The 21,841-nt window shown below is 32.7% G+C and overlaps 1 protein-coding gene across 2 annotated transcripts; it reads right to left on the bottom strand.

Moving 5' to 3' along the window:
- Positions 1-385: 385 nt before the first annotated feature.
- On the bottom strand, positions 386-10,955 carry LOC125823441 (uncharacterized). 2 transcript variants are annotated; one of them, XM_049502824.1, is made up of 5 exons: positions 10,620-10,955; positions 9,425-9,526; positions 8,481-8,622; positions 8,302-8,348; positions 386-654 (listed from the first exon to the last, which is right to left on the bottom strand). In XM_049502824.1, the coding sequence occupies exons 1-5, from the start codon at positions 10,704-10,706 to the stop codon at positions 433-435; spliced, it is 600 nt and encodes a 199-aa protein (XP_049358781.1). In that variant the 5' UTR covers positions 10,707-10,955; the 3' UTR covers positions 386-432. The 2 variants fall into 2 exon arrangements, with proteins under 2 accessions (XP_049358781.1, XP_049358782.1); XM_049502825.1 differs by having other exon boundaries at positions 386-741; positions 10,620-10,929.
- Positions 10,956-21,841: the final 10,886 nt, after the last annotated feature.

Genomic DNA, 21,841 nt, shown 5'->3' with positions numbered 1-21,841 from the left:
AGGAAACACCGAACTGAAAAACTGAAATCAAAGAACCTAATTAGTTCAATTCGGTTCAGTTTTTCAGCTTTCTAGTATTTATGTCCATCCCTAGACTCACATGTGTTTTCAATGCTTGACAGTTTTGTTGATACAATTTTGTGAACTTTTCTTGTAGCTTGACTAAAAGTTTACCTGACCCTTCTTCCACTTCATTATGAGTCTGCAAGTAGAGAAGCCTTTTCAAAAATATGGGAGCTTGGAACATGTGTAAGTAAGTAGTTTTACAATTGTTTTCACTAAATGTAGAATTTCATTTAAAACCAGGATACATAACCCTCATCGACGAACCAACGATCCTCAATAACATTATAATAACAAATAAAAAGGATCCATCACATCCAATATCATCATCAGAAGAAGAAAAAGTAGAATTACATGTCAAATGAGGCATTAGCTTTTTATGCTGCCAAAGAATCTAGAAAGTGGCAAAGGACCATCAGCTTCATCATCGCTTGTAGACTGCTTCAACCTCGACCTCGACTGGTGCTTCTTTTCTTTCTTCCTTCTCTTAGACTTGGATCTTGATTTTCTGGATTCTCTATCCTCATCGTCAGAACTTGAAGATTCAGATGATGAGCTTGAAGAGCTGGAATCGGAATATCTCCTTGAACGCTGAATCAGTTTAGGTAATATATATGTGTCATTCAAATGTAGTGTACTCAATCACACAAGTCCATTCTGAAGATCTTCAAATATGAACTGACAGTCCAGAGAAACAACTTATAAATTCTTAACACAATATGTACAAGTAATTAAGCAAAAAGTTGTTGCATTCTCTCTAACAAACAATAGTCTCTAACAAACTAAAAGCACAGCAGATGTTTTGCCTTACCTACTGTGGAATAAAACATAAGGTTTAATTTCTTGTACTAATACCACCTACAAGAGTTTTAGACTAAGAATCTCTCCGACCCAAGTACCCTATGTGTAATATTAATTTTTCCTTTGTAATTCTTGAAGGTCATAACTTGTGAGGATATGAAAAAAGGAAAATACATCGGCCATTTCCTTCAGTTAGATGCATACTGGGAACATAGATATCTGTCCCACACAGAACTTTCAAGGAAGGAAAAACAAACACTCAAAAATCCAAATATTAGTTCTGATCGAAGGCCCTCTATTTCTACTTATCTACTAGGTCTTTTCAATGCATTCTTACTGATCATAAAGGTACCTTAAAGCAAAATGAATTTCAGATGAAAGAAATGACGGGCAGCAATATCATTTACATGAATAGCAAGTAATGAATAGTTGCCAGAGGGGATTGTTGTGCAGAGGGCGAAATGAAGATGAGTAAGATGGTGGATGCAAAGGAAGAGCCAGGGCCAAAGCAGGGAAATAAGAAAATGCTTGACAGGAGGGAAAAGAAAGGAATTTCTCAAAGATTCTTGAGTCCAGAAAGATCTTGGGGAATTCGAATGTGAAGGCGGGAAGGATATTTGCAGAGATTAGACAAATTTCTTATCTAGACACAGTGGGAGGAAACATTTCCAGAGGGCACCCAGATTCCTCTTCCCAGGCTCACATTAAACCATTTGCCCATCTTGCTAGATGGTAGTAGGATGAAAGAGGTTGAAAACCTTTTCAGATCTGAAAATATGTTGGTAGAAGGCATGCAACTAAGTAGAACTAGTGGGGAACTGGTGGAGAAGTTTATCAAGTCCATGGACACCCACATTTCTCTTTGGCAGGAAGTTGAATCTGTTAGAAATGACTGAAGATGGAACAATAAAGTGGTTCAGAGGGTAGAAATAAAGCTGAGGGATAAAATGAACGAGCTGCGGAGTTAGCAATGAAATCGGTGAGATGGATTTAAACAAGCAAGAGAAAATTGAAAGGTGAAGGGGGAGTTAGCAAATACGACAATTGGCCAAGAGATCAAAATTAATGATGTTGTGGCTAAAAAGGGTGACTATGTCTGCCACATTAACTTTCCACTGATTGACTAAAGCTAAACAAAGTATGAGGAAAAAGAGCAAGTAAAAGGGCTATTAAGGGCTTCCATATACAAGGCATAAGGAATTGGAGAGGAGACCAAAATTGGGAGTGAAGTTAAGCAAATGGGGGCAAATAAGAGAGTACCCCGGATGAAGTTCTTGGAGGAGGAAGTATCAAAGGCAATTAGTAGCTATGCAGAGGACAAAGGGAAAAGTACCACGCCCTAACGGTTTCACAAGTTCTTTTGTCAATGTTGGAGACTAATTAAAAGAAGACATCATGAGTGCAATAAGGCATTGAATTCTACAAGAAAATTTGAAAAGAGTATTAATTCTTCTTTAATTGCAATTATTAGACAGGGCATACAATATCAAGGATTTCAGAGCTATAAGTGTTTTTCTTTTGATTTAAGGTCTTCGACAGCACCATGTCAATGACTCATATACTTGGAAGGAAAAAGGGCTGGATGTTTTTTTGATTGTAAATGAAGTAGTGAACTCAAGAACGAAAAATAGGAAGCAGAGTCTTGCAAGCTGAATTTAGATAAGACATATGGCCGTGTCAAAATGGAGCTTCTTGGCTGCATAATGAAAAAACTGGCTTCGGGGACAAATGAAGACCGTGCATTCAATTTTGCATATCCATGGTCAAGTTCTCAGCTTTGGTCAACGAACTCCCTCAGATTTCTTCAAAAGTTCAAAGGTTTATAACAAGGAGATCCTTTGTTCTCTAAGTTGTACATATTAGTGATGGGAACTCTCTTATCATGATGATGAATGAAGTAGTAATTGAAGGTTATCTGAGGAGATGCACAGCCAGGGAAAGGAAGGACAGTAAACAAATTATCATTGGGTGCAAGACACAAGAAGAAAGCGGCATGGAATGCAGTGATGGAGAAAGTGTAAAAGAGGTTACAGAATAGTAAAATAAGAACATATCAAAGGGGAGGGAGACACTTCCTAAGAACACTTTGTCCAAAATTTTGACCTATTATATATTTAATGTGCCGATCAACATAGCAGAAAAGCTAAAGCAATTGGAAAGAAATTTCTTATGGAACTCAAAAGGGTAAGAGGGTTTAATTTGGCAATTGAAATTAGTCACTCCTCTTATGAAGGTGGCGGGTTCAAGAGATAAAAGACTCGAGGGTATTCAGTAGTGTCTTACCTACACAAATGGATAGGACGGTACAGCATGTAGGATCAAGCATTTTAGAGAAAGATTATTGTCAACGCATATGAAACATGGGTGGGGGATGGGCGGGTGGGCGGGGGGGAGGGATTGGTCATATGAACATGTTGAATGGTGTATCCCCAAGGGAACCCCTAATGTGAACATTACGTGTCTAGCCTAAAACAGTAACTTTGGTCCAAACTTTGTATTTGTATTAACAAAATCCATTGAATATGTAAAAACTAATAATTTAGAACCCAGTAACATAAAGGGATTAGAATCCCGAACCCATAATCTTCAAATCTTTGCTCCGCCTCTACGTGACTATGTATCCCTATGAAGAGAACAACATATGGATGGGAGAACTTCTAGAGGGATGTCACACTTAAGGCGTAAAAGGGCACCACAGTTGGTTTCTGGAATGAAGAATTATACAGTGATAACCTTCTACAATGAACTTTCCAACTATCTTTAGACAACAACAGTCGCACGAAGACGGCATCAGTAGCCTAGATTGGCAAGGAACAGGGAGATATGGTACTACATGTTAGAAGAAAACATGCAGAACTAAAAAATGGAAGGAATGCCAGTTGGAATACTTGGTCATCCGTAATCTATCCAATATATTTTGTACAACTTAGACATAGTATCATATTTATCAAATATAAAAAAAAAAAAAAAAAAAAAAAAAGTTAGAACTACATTTTGATATTCTATTCCTTTTTCCCTTTTCTAATTTCGGAAAATATACATGAAAATCTATTTTACAAAACATTTTTATAAAATGGGAAAAAGGACAAATATACCCTCGAACTTTCGTAAATGGTATCTAAATAACCTTCGTTATACTTTTTGGACACTGATGTCCTTACCGTCCAAATTTTGGGACGTGTATAACCTTTCTACTAACGGTGAGACACGTGTCGCAATCTAAAACGTCTATCCAAAATTTATGAAATTTCAACCCATAAATAAAAGACCTGCCCGGATTAATTAAAAAGCCCACCCAAATTATAACCCAAAACTTCTCTAAACACTTATCATCTTCTCCACCAAATCCAAATTAAAAAGCTTCAATTTTCTTCCCCACCAAAACCCTAGAACTCCCCATTCGCACTCCCAATCTCCACCACTACCAAGCAACTTCCGTCCACCCTCTTGCCACCATTGAAGCACCGGAGAAGGTAGTCAAGCTTGGAGTTTCAGCCGCATCTTCACTTCTGCCGCCGTCATCAACGCCCCAGGTCGAGCAGAGGAGAAGAAAGAAGTTGACGTAGTATTTAATAAAATTCCTAGTAATATTAAAAATGTGACTATTATATTTGGCTTTTAAAAAACAATTTAAAAGAATTTATAGTGAAGGTAAAAGAATTTTTTCTCCTCAAGTCAAGGAATTTGATGTAGTATTCAACTAAGCATTTGTTGCTGCCAAAGTTTTATGAGAAAAAAATTGTTTAAATTGGAGCATCATAAATTATTTTTTAAAAGCTAAATATAACAAAAAATCATTTGGAATTTGCTAACAAAATTTTATCTAGGTCTGTTTATAATTAATTGAGGATCAAAATGGGTTGATGAAATTGCATTTGCTAACAAAAAATTATGTGGATTTGTTTATAATGGAATTTAGAATCAAAATGGGTGGATAAAAGAGTAGGCGGTTTTGGGTTATAATTTGTGGGTGGGTTTTGATAAATTCGGGTGGGTTTTGGGTAGGCGCTTTTAGATTGCGACATGTGTCCCGCAGTTAGTAGAAAGGTTATATACGTCCCAAAATTTGGACGGTAAGGACATCAGTGTCCAAAAAGTATAACGAAGGGTATTTAGATATCATTTACGAAAGTTCGGAGGTATATTTGTCCTTTTTCCCTTATAAAATTACCACACCTTTTTGAAAATTACATCTAGTACCACATTCACAACACTCTATACAGCTTTTTAAAAACAAATTATTTTTTATGAGAAAACTAGAAACAAATCACATCCAATACCGAATCACCCCAGGTTCTTTACACTCTCTGGCGGAGCGGGTCTTTACTTTTGCTCAAAAGCGCTCCTCCTCGTTGTTATCGCGCAGAGCAAGAAGGGGTGGTCAAGTTCATATGTTTCTCGTATTTAGTTCACTAGGAATGTTTTACCCACAAATCCTTTACCTGCAATAGTTCTTCCCTAAAAGTTTGTTACAAATTCCAAGTTCCCCAATTTCATACTATTTGTCAATTATAAACCTAAATCAATGGTTTACTGGTATACTTATAGTTTACTATGTTAAAGATAACCCTAAACCAACAGTATACTGGTATATTTAAATAGCATACTATTTGTTAAATATAAACCTAAATCAATGGTATAGTGATCAAAGAAATTAGCAAGAACTAGAAAGATTGAAATCTAAAATAATTAAAAAGACATTTTAGAAAGAAAGTAGAAGATTGTTGGCCCTCAAAGTGGTGTTTAAGCTTATCTTCTGTTTCGCTTTTCGAAGGCTGTTGTGATGGTATGGGAAGGCTTAGAATTTTGGTTAACTCAAATTTGGGGTTGGTAGTTGCTGAATATAGGTTTCTGTTGTGGATGCGTTGGAAGCCCTTAAATTAAGTATTTAATTATATTTTTAGTTGTTTTATTTATTATTCTAGAATAGGATTTATGTTTCATAATTTCATAAGGATTAGGTTAAGTTATAGTTATTAGTTTGGAATAGGATTTAGGTCTCCTACTTTCATTAGAATTAGACTTCCTATTGATGTAATAAAACTCCTATTTAAAGGGGCTTTTGATGATTAAATCAGTAAATCATAATTCAGTAAAAAACAGGAGATTAGAGTTCTCTCTTCCATTGAACTCTTAAGGTTTCAGTCTCCCTTTGAAGAGTTGAAGAGATCGGAGTTCTCTTTTAATGAATTCTAAGGTTTCAGCCTCCCTTTAACGAGCTGATTTATATATCCCCTGTGAATCGATCCTTCCTTCTAAGAATCATAACAGTTTCACTATTTGAGAATTCCCTCCTTTTTTAATTCCTTGTACAAGGGAGAACTTCATTCCTTCCAAGTACAATTTTTTCGTCTACATTCACGATTCAACACGAGAAAAACGTATATAGACTATTTGACAATTGCTAAGCTATTTTTCATGGAAATTCATTAAGGTCACCTGCTATAGCATATTCAACATTTGATAGACATATCAATTAAAATTAGGACATCTTGATAACTGATGGCTAACAGATTTAATTAAGTTCAAAATTTTTGGTCAACCAACTACCCATTCAGATGCTTATTGAAGTACATATGAAGCTCTCAATTGTGAGTTTGAAGATTGGCATGTGTCAATTTTTATCTCATATACTCAAATATTTTATTTTTTTGTTATGACAAGGGAAACCCGCAGCCGCTACCATTTGGGTGCGCACAGGGTAAAACCCCCGCTTCTATGCAATAGCTCGCAAACCACATAGGAGAGATAACCCACACTAGGCAAGCCTAGTGCAACGAGCTCAACCCAGAAGGCAAACCCCTTGCTTTCGCTGGCAAGGGGTTTCAAACTTGAGACCTCCAACATGGAAGTCCCAAGCTCAAACCACTGGGCCACCCCGAAGGGTTCATATACTCAAATATGAGTTACCTTCTTTTAATTATTTTATTCTTTTCAGGTTGTTAAATGTTTTTTATATTTCTTTCATTCCAAAGTCATCTAATAATTACCTTGTCTTACTTATTATCACATCCTTTCTTCCGACTATGTTACTACAACATAGTCCGTACCTTTAAGACAAGAGAAGTAACAATCAAGATATCAGGGCCAACTCACTTCTTCGGGTGATTTTGTAAACCCCAAACGCCCTCCCTTAGGGCCAAATAGCCAAAAGATTTGTTTCCACACTTCCCCGATGTTGACACAAACTCCCAAAATTTTGGTTGGAAGAGGAGGGCTTAACCGCGAGAATTACTCTCTGTTTGTTTTTATTACTCTGAAATCCATTCAACTTGTGCGCACCTCGACTAATTCCACGAGATACATGTCACCTCCCACCCACAACAGGTACCAGCCAACTCATTCTTCCAAGGCTAGGAGAAATGAGAAGAATCAAATAGTGGTTTTGTCTCTGCTAGGATCTAAACCTAAGACCTCATGATTCTCAACCCACTTCATTGACCAATAGGACACACCCTTGGGTATAAAATTACTCTCTTATCAAATGGGACCAATTCAACATTCAATCTATCACTTTGAAATTTCATCATGACATATATAGGTGGAATTGTAAGCATTTATACCAATTACAGTGAACTAGTAAATATTGGATGTTCTTATACCATGAACACTGCTCAAGTTAACTTAATAATAGGCAGACTCAAAAATCCTTTAAATCTCATTAGTAAGTCGGCTCAAGGATTCATTCTGCAACAAAAGAAAGCAATGAGGAAAGAAGACAAATCTTTACTTTTTGACAATTAAGAAGACAAATCTTCACCCTGATGCTCCTTAATGAAACCCTTTACTTCGTCAAAAAAAAAAAAAAAAAATTATCTAACCTGAAACTAAAATTTCTTACTCTTTGGTCTTCATTGGCTACAGTATACTTGAGTTAAAGGGCTTAGTGAAATGAAAAGGTGCTGCTAGAAAACATGAGACTAGCAGAAGGCCATGGCCATAACATGGAAGTAAAAGACCCCAAGCACCAATGCTCCCACCCTGAAACCCTTAATTGAAGACTTCAAATCTAACACTAGCGGAACCCCTAATCGATCAAAATGGGCTTAACTGATTCTTACTGAAGATACAAGCGGGTATTTGCACTTTTTTAACTAGGGGTTTCACTGTTTTCAGTTACATAAAACTTTTTTTTTTTGAAACTGGTAATGTTGAAGTTACATAAATTATTTTCTGTTAGAATAATTACAGATTAAATTCTGATCCCAAAAATAGCATTTGGTTTCATTATTTATGGATGCAAACTATACGGTGTCAAGCAAGACAATTCAGGTTTTAGGATAGCAAAACCAATAGAATTCAAAACTCCTTAAGCATTGATGTTTCTTTCATGGTATAACAAGACAACCATGCATAATCCAACGAAGATTGTAGTTAACTTTTTTCATTCTCACAAGCAAAGAAAAGAAGAGAGTCTAGATTGAAAAAAATCTTCACCTTTCTCTTTTTGCTTCTCTGTTTCTTTGTATCTTTGTCCTTCTTATCTGCATGAATGCATTTCACCATCAAGAACGAACTGATCTAAGTCAACTAGAAATTTGACACGCACTAAGATATAAAATAACTAAAAGAACTAGAAAAATTGACTCCCGTTAAGAAATTTCAGAACATTTTACCCTTTTTGCTACTGTGTTTACTGCTGGAATGATTCCTTCCCTGAGAGAGCTTGCTGGCCCTTTCAGCATCTAGCTGAGCCCTGTATTCCCTCATCATTTTATCTTTGTCTGCTTCTAGCTCTCCTTTTCTCACTTCTTCTTCCTAAAAGAGTATCATTAGTATTATGCATCTCCAAAATAAGACACGGAGCGGGAAGATAAAAAAAATTCAATATCAGGAAACTATAGTAATAGGCAATTGTATGATCTAAGTGGATCCACACAAAAGCCAATTTATAACTGATAGTCCAAAATTAGTATCCCTCCACCCCAATAAAGGAAAGGGAGCTTCAAATATGCATTTTTTGGGGAAAAAATAAATCATTCGCAAAATGCAGAACTTCTCCAATGACCAGGTTGCTAGTAACAGCTAAAAAAATAGCATCCAAGGGTGTCGTCTAATGGTCAATGTAGTGGGTGCAAACCCTGGAGTCCGATTTTCAAACACTTGCAGAAAAAGTTTATGCGATGACTTGCTAGTTGTACTTAACCATCTAGTGAAAACAGCAAGGCCATCTAAATACATAGCATCTTAGAATTGTTCCTCTTTATGCCGGCCTAGTGGTGTTTGCAAAATATCAAGTATTATATACCATAACCAAGCATACTTAGTTCCTCTTTTCCTATTATTCTCCAAGGTTCACTTCTTAAGTGTTGTCATTCTATCTTCACATATCTCTACAATCATTAAAGCCAATCACAATGGTGTTTATGAAACAAATTCAACCATGTTCTTATATAACTGTAATTTGATGTAACAGCTACATTGACCAACATTTTCTTTAGCTTCAGGAAGAAACAAATTGATCAAGAACGAAATAATGCAGTCCAAGTAAGCAAACCCGGGAAATGCAAGCCAAGATTATGTACACCTCATATGACCATCAGGTGGTTGAGTATATTACCTTCTGTTTCTGTTTGAACTCTTCCCAGGTAACTGTATGAGAAGTTTTGAGGCTTGCCAAACGAGCCGCATGCCACTCTGGTGTATGAAAAGAACCATCCACCTGCGACAGTCCTCATCAGACGAAGCACAAGAAACAAAGAAAAAGACAATTCTCGATGACTCCAATGTACTAAATAGAAAAAAGTTAGCTCAATTATATAAACTCTAAGAAAAAAGTTGAAGAAAAATGTAGGTACCAAACACAAACTAAGAGAATTAAAGTTAACACTACTCAAAATTAATTAGACTTTTTTTTTTTTTTTGAAACTGGTAAATGTGTATTCCTCAGCATTAAGGACATGCTGGACACCATCAAAAAGTGTTAGATAAAAAAAACAGCAACTAGAAAACAAGATACTTACAGATTACACCAAAAGTAGAAAGATATTATACAATTCCATTTAACTTTCTGGATGGAATTGGATCTATCTTCATAACACCTCCCATTAATTAGACTTTCATTGTCTTATACAGTCAATCAAATAATTTTTTCCTTATCTTTAACCATCATGAAGCTTAATCAAAGACTTCCACTTGCATTTTTCACATAGAGCTCGTTTAAATGGTTGTGTCCCCTCACATTATCAATGTTTGGTTATCTTGAACTGGGGAAGATGCTCTCTCCAAAAATAATAATTTTTTTAACCAAAATGGAGAAAATGTTCGCGCCACACTTATTGGCAGAAGTAATTTTCCTATAAAAGTATTACAACTAATTATCCACATCAGTTACTCCAATCAACACTAAAACATTGTTGTCAACCACTCAAACCTTCATATCCAAAAATATCTTCCAAAGTATGTCACCAACTTCTAAACCAACCAAACACTGGAAATAGAAAATGATTTTCCAAAGTAACATACTTCCCACCAAAAACATGTCCTACAGAGAACATTTTCTGCCACACCAACCAACTTGAAGCAGATAATTTTACACAATTAACCACCAAGTACACTTTAGAACCAAAAATGATAAAATAAACTCCAGAAAATCTCATATAAAGCAATACCCATGTGCAAAAACAGCACACATACATTCCCAAATGGACAAACAATTTCCTTTTTACAACCAAATAAACGTTCAAAACAAAAAAAGAATGAACTTTAACTCAAATAGTATTAATAATTAAAGAATAGTGTGAAAAGGGACGAACCATTCCATCATCAACTTCATCAGGTCCACCTGAGCCAGAACCCAACCTTGCTCGCTGCATAGCTTTGTAAGCTTGATTTTTTCCCATTCTTTTTACTTTTGGGTTCAAAATCAAAAGCGGAAAAAAACCCAGTTTAGAAAAAAAAACAATTTCAAGAGCAAAGAGAGAGTACTTGTGACATAAAAAGGAAGATCTTGAGGAAACTTTATAGGTTTAGGGGTGGACTTTGAGATGAAAGGGTTATCAAAACACACGATGATAACAGATTGGCATAGATCTTCTTTTCCACAAGGAAAAATACAACAATTTGGGAATTGCGGACCCGAAAGATAGATTTTATCTCGACTGTTTTCAGCTACCGTGTTTTTTTGGGCTTTTTGTGGCCCATATCGGAATTGTACACACCAACAAAGTGCACAAATATTCGTTTTTGGTGTCTGTCGTTTAATTGATACCTAGAGTTAAAATAAATTTATAAGTTTATCTTTTTTGGAAATAACTATAGATGTACGTGATTAAAATTGAAAAATTGTATCTAATTTTTGATATTTTTGTTAGAAGTATGATCTTGTGTGACATGTCTCTCATCCGATCTTGACGCAACATATATTCAATACTATAGAACCATATTGAAAGCACATTATAAAAACAGAATTGTGCATTAATGATTTGTTATTATTAATTTGATCGATTATATATAATTAAGTCAAGCAATGGTTAAATAAAATATAAATTAAAATAATTTGAGCATGGTAACATGCCCAATAGACAAACAATGACTATACCAAGTACTATCATTATAGAGCATTTATCTTTTGTGTTTTTTGTGAAAAGATTGCAACTAATTTATAACATAACTTAAAAGTTACTAGAAAGCAATAATGACTCAATGGATCCCAAGAACAAGGTTGTGAGTTCACTAACAATTTGAAAATAGTAAGCAAGGGTCGTCTCGATCATAAGGCCACTAAAGCAATCGTTTGGAGCCCCATATACCAATTTTCTCTCTCTCTCTCTCTCTCTCTCTATATATATATATACCTTAAAAGCATGAACTCCTAACTTGAATGTTAAATTACTATAATATCCCTAACTTAGATTGTGACTTTTTCGATGAGTTGTGACTTTTTCGACAAGTTGTGACTTTTTTTAAAGGGTTGTGACTTTTTCAATATTATGTGATTTTTCCAAAGAGTTGCGACTTTTCCAAAGGGTTGTGACTTTTCCAAAGTGTTGTGGCTTCTCGGAAAGGTTATGATCTTTCAGATAAAACACAAAAAACATTTGTTCATACTACCCTTTATTGATTATAAATAGAGGGATTTCCTCTCATTTTCCAACCACAATTTTTTCTAATCTTCTACTCTTCTTCTTCTTCTTCTTGTATTTTAAAATTCCTTGTGTAATTTATTGTTGTTTGAGTGAGTTCGAAGTTTAGCGGAATATGAGGTATCACTATTTTGATGAAGTAAATCGTTCTATCCTAAGAGGGTATATTCCATAACCTCGAGTACTTGAGGAAAATAATATAATTTTGATGATATAATAATTATTTTTTGGATTAATATACACATTAGTATGTAATGTTCCAATATATGAAGTTAACATGATGTAGTCTAAAGTAATTTGTTTTAGTTAACAATTTCTCTTGTGATGTAGATATATGATTCTGAATATCTTTTTTCCAAAATTTAGAGAATTGTCACGATTTATTTTTGATGATCGAGACAAAAGAATGATTTTATTTATCAATGTTACTTATGTGATTTAGACTCCCAGGAAGTTTGCTTCAAAATAGTTATTACTATATAAACATCGCCCTTTTGTTTTACTTATTTACTATTTCTTAATATTTCAGTATTTTAGACGAAGAAAAGTTCATATGACTTGTAATAACGTCAATAGAAGTTTGGATTAGTTTAATTTTTATTATTTATTTAATAGCTAATTTTATGAGATAAATATTTTCATTAATGCAAATATATATTTATATTTGGGTAGGTATTTGTATTTAAATTAAAGTATTATATATGTCACAAATGTATTATCAAGTTAACAAGATCTTCTAACTTGAAAATATATTATTTTAAAATGTTCCGAGTTCTTTAAAAAAAAAAAAAAAAACTCACAACAAATGTGAAAATATGTGAATATATAAAATGTAGTTGTTCTCTTCACATGTTCATATGACATCTAAACAATTTAACATAGAATACACATGCAAAAAACATTTGGTTAAATGACAAGAAATATACAAAACAAATATTGTCTATAAGGTAATATTAGTGAGATAGGACTAATTACATTATTGAAATAAATATATACATAATTATATTTAACTAATAAAATTTTTCATTGACCATCCTTATAGGTTTGCGTGAATAAAAGAAGCATGAACTCCTAACTTGAATGTTAAATTACTATAATATCCCAACTTAGCTTGTGACTTTTCCGATAACTTGGGACTTTTTTCAAAGGGTTGTGATTTTCGATGAGTTGTGACTTTTCCAAAGAGTTGTGACTTTTTCAATAAGTTGTGACTTTTCCAAAGAGTTGCGACTTTTCCAAAGAGTTGTGACTTTTTCCAAGGAGTTTTGACTTTTTCAATAAGTTGTGACTTTTCCAAAGTGTTGTGACATCTCGGAAAGGTCATGATCTTTCAGATAAGACACAAAAAAATATTTGTTCATACTATCCTTTGTTGACTATAAATAGAGGGACTTCCTCTCACTTTTCAACCACAAGTTTTTCTAATCTTCTACTCTTCTTCTTCTTGCATTTTAAAATTCCTTGTGTAATTTATTGTCTTTTGAGTGAGTTTGAAGTTTAGCGGAATATGAGGTACCACTATTTTGATGAAGTAAGTTGTCTATCCTAAGAGGGTATATTCCATAATCTTGAGTACTTGAGGAAAATAATATAATTTTGATGACATATTAATTATTTTTGTGCTTAATATACACATTAGTTTGTAATGTTCCAATATATGAAGTTAACATTATGTAGTCTAAAGTCATTTGCTTTTGTGAACAATTTCTCTTGTGATGTAGATATATGCTTCTGAATATCTTTCTGACAAGAAAAATACAAAACAAATTGTCTATAACGTAATATTAGTGAAATAAGATTAATTACATGATTGAACCTAATCAAATTGAAATAAATATATACATAATTGCATTTAACTAATAAAATTTTTCATTGACCATCTTTATAGGTTTGCGTGAATAAGAGATATATATATATGACGATCCACATTGAACATTCACAAAAGAATCTGTAATATTACTTTTTGCTAAGCATATTATTCAAATCTTCGCTTAAATAAGCAATACTATTTACCATAACATATATTTTTGAAATTGGTAATCACGTGCAACGCACGTGTCAGAAAACTAGTGTGTGTGTATATATATATATATATTATGTCATGTCTTGATAAATTAGAAAATATAATAGTAACTGTTTACTTTATTTAATGTGGAGGTCGTTGTAATAATTGGGAAATTGAATAGTGTTTAGTTAATTGTAGCATCCTTTCTAACATGGATACCTATTTTGTTGACTTGTTTATATCTTGACGATTACCATGAACCCTCATTACAATTCTTACATTTATTTTTTTTATTCTCTCATTATTGAATATTCTAAAGTCTATCAAACGGTCAAATATTTTACAATTCAGTTGCATCCCTCTCTCCGCCCTATAACTGAAAAAAAGGAGCACAGCGAAAAGCCAAAATCTATTGTGTGTTTATAAAAAGATCGAATTTTGTTTTTTTTGGGGGTATTTTTTTAATTTCAAGTACTGCAACAAATCAAATACTATTTTAATGTTGTTATATCAACTTATCAAATTCAACACAAATATTTCAATATTATTATATAAACTTTTTTTAAAAATTGAGCCAAATATTCCAACTTTATATTATATTTTTTCATTGAAAATTTTCATTGTTTACATTCTTATTTCTTAAGGTATGTGTACATCCTACCTTTTCGAGACTTCACTTGTAGGATTACCTTGAATATAGTTATTCAATTTACATATGACGAATAAATAATTAAGGCCTATCTATGAAATTGTGCTTTAGGCCCCCAAACTTATTGAGACGACCCTGTCAGTAAGTACTCCTTGTTCACGTGTCTTCATGTACGTGAGATCTCCTTTGCTACCTAACATACCATAAACAAAAATAATGATATTCTTAGATAATGATATTCAGTGAGTGTCTTAGGGCAAGGATTAGCACAATAAAAGTAATGATAATGTAACACCTTGAAATTGGAATTTGAGAATAAGTGCACAAGTACGGAAGGTTGTACGGTCCGTACAGGGTGTTACGAACCGTACAACAAACCGTGGTGAAGGGTAAACATTGAAAGCCCCTTTACAAAGAGGTTCACAGGTCGTGAAGGGGTCCACGATCCATCACCTCGCCCGTGAAGTTGAACCCAACACCCATGAGTAGTCAGTGAATTCTTATTGAGAATCTTTTAAACAAAACATTATTGTTTAAACTGAGTTTTGAGGAAGTAAAGAGCAGTTTGAGAAAGAGTATAGGGGAATGAAGTATTTCCCCTAATGTTTCATTTTTACATGAAGAAAAAGAGTAGACTTTTTTTTAGAAAAGTTAAAAGAGTTTTCAGAAAGATTAAGCACAGAACAGTTACCTCTTAAAGAGACCCCTTTTGAGTAATTATCTCAACCCAAAATGTATTTTTACATTAAGCAAAGAGAAACATTGTCTTTTAAGAGGATAGTTTGAGCAATTACCTCAAACCAGAAAAAGAGAAAGTATATATTATTGGGAATAGAATTGAGCACCACTATGGAGGAGAGTTCAGACAACTCACAGCCCCCATAAACCATGGCTTGCCAACATATGTACATGTCAAAATATCATCAATTACTTGCTAAAGAAATGTATGATAAATATTGTTCCTTAGACAATGTTGAAAATCCTCAAAGTTCTATGCCTCAAGTAGGTGCCCATGGTAGAATGAAACATAAACTTGGTCTTGATTCTTTTAAATGTGAATTCGTTAAATATCTTGAACAGGGTACAAATAATATTTCAAACAAGGAAGGTATACCACAACTATTGAACTGGTGGAGGGCTCATGTAACTTAATTTCCAAAATTTAGTAGGATGGTGATGGATGTGCTAGCAATTCAAGGATCATTAGTAGCTCGAAGACAACTTTCAGCGCGACAAGATTTGAAATTGGAGACCACATATATTCGTTAGCAGAAGACTGTTTAGAGATATCAATGTTGTTTAGAGATTGGACAAATGTCGAGCGAAGAAATCAAGGAACAAAGTTAGATAGTTAGTATGAACTTTTCTTATATTGAACTATTAGATGTGATAGTGACGATGGCATGAAACTTCAAGACCGGCAACAAGTTTTACCAAATCGGAAGTTGATAACGGTCAATATTTAACTAAGTTAGAGAAAAACTTTATATGACTATACAACTATTAGTATTACATTCAAGGTTTAGTTGAAACAGAACCTTCCCTAGAAGGTGGCTGCGTAAATTAGTCATTCTACTAATAGTTGTAATTGTAATACAAATTTAAATAAATTGGATTGATTTTTTAATGACAATCATTGTTTTATACTTTTATTATCATTTATTTTTTGTTTATTTGATTTTTTAAAATTACAAACTTATAAATTCATCAACTTCAAATAATATAAACTTAAAAACTTAAACTTATTTTATTTAATTAAAATTTTTCTTTATCAAACTTAAGTTATTTAAATTACAAGTTATAACTTAAAACTTTTAACATAAACTCCAAAATTTTCAAATCTTAAAAATTTATAGCATATTTTCAAAAACATAAAAAAAAAAAACTTTTACAAACTTAGTATAAATTGAAAAGTTTAAAAAAAGTATCTTTAAACGGACTTGTATTGAAAACTTAGAAAATAAAATACTTTGATAAACTTAAATCATATCTACTTAAGTATTTATTTTTTCAAAACTTAAATACTTTATAAACTTAGGGTAAAAATTCATCCGTATTTTCGTAATTCAAAATATAATATTTGTATTTTTTAACTCTAATAAGCTAAAAAATATTTTTAAAATAGTTTTATGTGTCATCTTGCTTATCTCATTCCGATTCATATCGATTTTATCCCGATATATAGTGGGACGGAATGGAACTGAGTTTTTGGTCTTGTATAAGGCAAGTTAGGACTTTCTTTGACTCTTTATAAAGTGCTAATGTATTAGTTGACTGATTAATGGGAAAATGGATGATGAGAGTACTGTGTAAATGAGATTAAGAACTTTATCACGGGCACTAGTGCAGTGCTAAAGGGATGCGTAATTATTTTACTTGTATGAGATAATTTGTTGCCTTGTGAGCCAGTGATGGACCCATGATTTTCGTTCAAGGATTCAAAAAATAAAAGTATAAAGATGTAAATTAGCCTTTAGAAATGGGATCCTTGAATTCTTTTGGGTTTAAACCACACTTTTAGCACATTTTTTAAAATTAAAAAAGAAAAACTAAAAAAATGTGAAAAACAGAATTGAAACTAAAAAAAGAAGAAACTGAAACTAAAATAGGAAAAAATAAAACACTATCATCGGAATTCGAACTGGTGCCATGAAGCTTAATTACAGGGGAACTTGCCACTGCACTATCAATTTCTTCTTGTCATTGAGGGGATTCAAAATATATATATATATATATATATATATATATATCTACAAAAATACAGAAAATTTACCTTACCTTATATATATAGTGTAATTTTTTACCGAAGGGTTTCGGATGAACCCCTGGAACCCACGTGAGTCCACTCCTGTTGTGAGCATGATTTACACAATTGGTGACTTATTTTGAATCAAGTACATGCTAGTTGATGATTTTTACTCTCCTTTATATAATTATATATTAAGGTAATAGCATGTGATAGTTGTTGTTTTAGTTTTACATTGAATTGATATGAAGTTTTTACATAAACCGGAAGATTGAAAAAATTGAGCTTGAAGTATAAGTGAATTGATTTAATTCTATGAGTTGTATAATCTCAAAATGTGTATGTTCCTATAGGACCAATGTTGCATCCCCATATTGCATCATACTAGGTTTAGTGTGCACGTACGCACAAATTATGTTATTGAGATAGGTGTGCATGTCCACACAAGTCATATTATTATGATTTGAGTGCATGTTTGCACAATACATATACAAGGATTGGATTGGCACGCCTATCGCGCGTATATGAATCTCATGAATTCCACATGATGAGTCTCAATTATTCGGTAGAAAAAACGTGAGTATACATAATAAATGCATTGCATGAATTACCATTTTTTTTTGTTATTGTTGGGATTCGTTAAATTTATATGGTTTGATGTTAAAAACATTGGTTAAATGCTTATCTGACATTGATTGAGAGTCTGTTATTGTGTTGAAAACATTGTTGTTGACTTTAGCTTCTACTTTGGTCTTTATAGTAATGAGATAATATATGTGATTGGGTACTAATCAGGGAAGTATATGACCGACCCTCACCATCGCCTTTATGTTAAGGTTAGTCAATATTATTGCCTTTATGTTAAGTTCATCACCATTGTTGTACATGTCTTAGGATCCAATGGTGGACCCAAAATTTCTACGAAGGGGGTTCGAAAAATATATAGAAGTAAACACGTAAAAATTACAAGATGAAAAACAGAGCGAGATGAGAGGGAAATATTAATCTTAACCTAGTAAATTAAACTTATATTGTCATGTTGTGTTTAGGTTTTTCCTACTTTTATCCTACTTCATCGAGTTTTTTAAAATTTCTAATGTTTTTTTTTTCTTTTATTTTGTAGCGTTCTACTTTTTTTTGAACTTTTTTTGAATTTTAAATTAGTGCTCATTCAATCATATGTTACTTTAAATACCATCACGATTCTTTAAAAAAAGGTGTAAAGATCGAGTTACTATTCTTTAAAAAAAGGTGTAAAGATTAAATTACTAATATTATAATGCATATTTCAGAAGATAAATAAATGACATCGTTGATGTTTTAGTTCATTTAGTTTAATTTACTAGGTTAATAATTTGTAAAAAAGACAAATGATTACCAAATCAAATAAGTTTAGTTTAGAAATAAAATGAGCAATATAAATAAGAAGAATAAAGGACAAAAAATATTTAAAATGTGGCTAATAAATTTGAAAAAAATAAATAACATAAAGAGAAAAATAAAATTTTTAAAAAACAAAAATAATATAGTTTTAGATTGAATCCAAAAACAACAAGGCCTTTTATTGGGTATTCTAAGCCCAAAACCTGACTCTATCTCAATCTTTTTAAAGCAAAAATAAAAAGTTGGAAAAAGTTGCACCTAGTAGGAATCTAACTCGGATCATTTAGGTTAATAATGAATGCCCTAGCCAGTGAGCTACGCTTTTCCTTATTGTGGAGGGGGTTCATTTTAATATACATATATATAAAATCAGAAGTTTACCTTATATATACAGTGTAATTTTCCGACGAAAGGGGTTCGGGTGAATCCCCTGAGCTCAATGTAGGTCCGCCCTTGTTAGGACCCGTTTGGCCCCAAGAATACTAGGAAAAACTTGAAAAAAACTTGGGAAGTGGTGTTTGGTTATATAACTTGGCAAATAGATTTGCCAAGTATCCCAAGTTCTCAAGTTCCCAAATACTAGAAAAAACTAGTATTTGGGTCAAGTTCTAATATTTAGGAATTTTAAAAAATTTAAAAATTACCCCAAACTTTTATATTTTATAAAAAATATCAATTATTTATTAATTTCAACTAATATTTGTTACTACCTCCTCGAAAAGGTTTGAGTTCTAATTTGAGTGATAAAATTGAGAAAAAAGAACAATTTGTGTTTAATCAGTTATAATTATAACCGAACGAGTGACAAATTTGACTATGCGATTAATGTATTGTCTTGCCTATTTTGTTATTTTGTTATTGTTGATTGTTATCAATTATATTATAAGGTTATTCTTAACGGAACATATTCATTATAAAATGATAATATAAACATATGAGTATTTTTAATAATTTTTAGAACTTATGGGTATAAATTATATTTTTTGAAATAGTCAAGTATTTTTGGGAAAATTTGGGGGCAAACACATGATGAATCTTCATCAAAAACTTCACCCATATGATTTGTCAAGAATATTTGAGAACTTGAACCCAAACGCTAGTTTAATCTTGGCATGAGTAGAAGGTGACCCTCATTTTTATCAAAGTATTCTAGATTTGAAGGTAGTTGTTTGGCTGTTCCACAACTCTTTGATTTTCTTGTATTTTTATGCTCTTATTAATTTCGTTCTCATTCTGAAACAATGTATACTTGTTGTCATACTTCGAGATTCTTAGAGGTATGTACCTATGTCACCAGATTTTGGGATATTAATATTATCTCTTCCGCATTTATGTACTATTTTTTATGAAATGTTTCAGTTCGCCAGGTTGTCTCTTGCCTGCCTCTGGATTCAACAGCAGCTCGAAAGGTTGTCCTATTCGGGAATCTCTGGATCTATGCTTATTTTCAACTTTCCGAAGCATCTCGTCGATTACTATGCCCTTTCTTGTCTTTGGGTGCTTAGGTATCCACCGTAAGTCTTTCCTCGTTTGAACCTCGCCCTTCACTTTTAAGGCTATGCCATCCTAAGGTGCTGCTAAATGGATGAACCTTATCAACGCCCATAAATGATAAATCATAGATCGAATCACCGAATTGGAAAAGTTAGATGCTATCATAAAGCTTTGTATCGGCAAAGATCATGAGTTGGAGATAAGTGGACATTAAGGTTTACTTCCTCTATTAAAAATCTAAATTTTGTGTTTTCTGTCTGACCATTCGATATTTGAGGATTGACTTATCTATGGGTGAGAATGAATAAGTGTCATCACAATCCATATTGTGGGTCGTTTATACATTAGTTTGATGTTAGTTATCTTAGTGTTGTTGACCCAAATTTTGACTCTCCATATCTAATTAATTAAATTTTCATAAATAATAAAAATAACAAAACTTTTATAAAAGTATAAAAAAAAATTTCATAAACTCTTTTCATATATAGGTATATATTTATTTTACTTTGGATTAATATTGATCGTCCAATCAAATGATGGAACATGCCAAATTAAATCAATAACATTTCCCTAGGGGTGTTCGTGGTTCGATTTGGATCGGTTATTGGCTAAAACTAAAACCAAACCAATCGAATCGATTTTTAAAATTTCTAAAACCAAACCAATCGAATCGATTTTTAAAATTTCTAAAACCAAACCAAACCAAATGAAAAATATAATTGTCGGTTTGATTCAATTTTTCTGGTTTTTTCTGTTTGAAAGTAATAAAATTTTTGAGGACATGTATCTCGATAGACATGGACACCTAGTACATGAACATTCTACATGAAAGCTATTGTCGATTCAATTAAACAATACTAGAGTTATTATTACACGAACAAAATGATTCAACTAAGAGAAAATGTGACTATCTTATGTGAGGTAAGGTAGGTAAAGACTAAAGTAAAAAAATTTGATGGACTTGGACCTATAATTGTAATAATTGGGCTAAAATTTAAGTGTTGAGCCTGAGAAAATGGTAAAGTTAAATACTTAAGTTAATCAAAATTTAATAAAATATTTATATTTTATTTATGAATAATATATAAATAATTATAAAATTTATATATTTAATTTATCAATTCAATTTGGTTATTTTTTCGATTATTTTTTAATAAAATCAAAACCAAATCAAATAATATCCATTTTCAAAATTTAAAACCAAATCAAACCAAACTAAATATCAAATTTTTAAATAGATTTGGTTCGAAGTACAATTCAATTTGGTTGTTTAACCATAACACGAACAGGAAAACAAAAAACACACCAAAAAGAATGCTTCCTCTTTCTTCTCCATACCCACCACTCCTAAACTTTTCTCCTTCCCCAGAAAAGACCAGACGCCCATGCCTTTCGTCCTCTCCCAGAAAAGCAGGGCATCACCTGCCGCATGTCACCTCCCTGCTGCTCCCTTTCTCTTTTTCTTCTGCCATCATCAGCACAATTTCCGCTAAGCCACAACTTTTAGTTCAAATCAAGTAGAAGCTGAGTTTTTCAGATTTTTTCAACTTTTTCTCATCCTCTTCCTGTTTTGCCTCAGAAATCGCCTCAATATTGGTTCAAATCCGGAACTTTCA

Source organism: Solanum verrucosum, unplaced genomic scaffold (assembly GCF_900185275.1).
Source record: "Solanum verrucosum unplaced genomic scaffold, falcon-dt-bn FXZP01000012.1, whole genome shotgun sequence".
Lineage (NCBI taxonomy): Eukaryota > Viridiplantae > Streptophyta > Magnoliopsida > Solanales > Solanaceae > Solanum > Solanum verrucosum.
Note: the sequence above shows the minus strand (reverse complement) of the source record. Positions and strands in the feature narration are given on the sequence as shown.